General features: G+C 35.0%; 1 protein-coding gene across 1 annotated transcript in view; it reads right to left on the minus strand.

Annotated features, from left to right (window-relative positions):
• The window catches only part of LOC107564240 (AT-rich interactive domain-containing protein 4B-like), a gene marked incomplete at its 5' end in the record, with an annotated part of 40,423 nt that extends 39,951 nt beyond the window's left edge, over positions 1–472 (minus strand). The window contains one exon of the mRNA XM_016249254.1: positions 459–472. Within this exon, the coding sequence (XP_016104740.1) occupies positions 459–472 (14 nt within the window). The remainder of the gene's footprint in view (positions 1–458) is intronic.
• Between the last annotated feature and the right edge of the window lie 5 nt (positions 473–477).

The following is a 477-nucleotide window of genomic DNA, read 5'->3' on the forward strand; positions in this document are numbered from 1 at the left end:
TTTTTTTTTTTGCAGCACATGCAACATTTAATGCCACGACTTTATGAAATTAAGGCTTTCTGCTCTGGTTTAGGACCTTTTTAAGACCTTAATTTGTGGAAGGCCGAATTAAGAGTTTTTAAGACCATCAGAAACCCTGATGCACTGATGAACAATAAGAGCAGAAAACATGTTTTAATACAGTAAATAGAGTTGATTTTGATTTCATATGAACTTAAATGCAGTAAACGCTTGTACACTGAAAACATTTAAAAAAATGAAGACGTACACAAAACACATTACTGGGGTACATTTTCTTTATCAGACTAATGTGTCAATAACTTTAAGCAGTACTGTGCTTTTTGTGATTCAATAGCGAAATATGCACGATCGCAAAAAAGACATTTTGTTGATTTGCATTGGGTTTGGCAGGAAACATTGGTAAAAGCATGTTAATTTTTCCATGTAAAGACGCTCACACGGGGTTGGAGCGTCGGC

This window comes from Sinocyclocheilus grahami, unplaced genomic scaffold (genome assembly GCF_001515645.1).
Source record: "Sinocyclocheilus grahami isolate Dianchi unplaced genomic scaffold, SAMN03320097.WGS_v1.1 scaffold918.1, whole genome shotgun sequence".
In the NCBI taxonomy this organism is placed as follows: domain Eukaryota; kingdom Metazoa; phylum Chordata; class Actinopteri; order Cypriniformes; family Cyprinidae; genus Sinocyclocheilus; species Sinocyclocheilus grahami.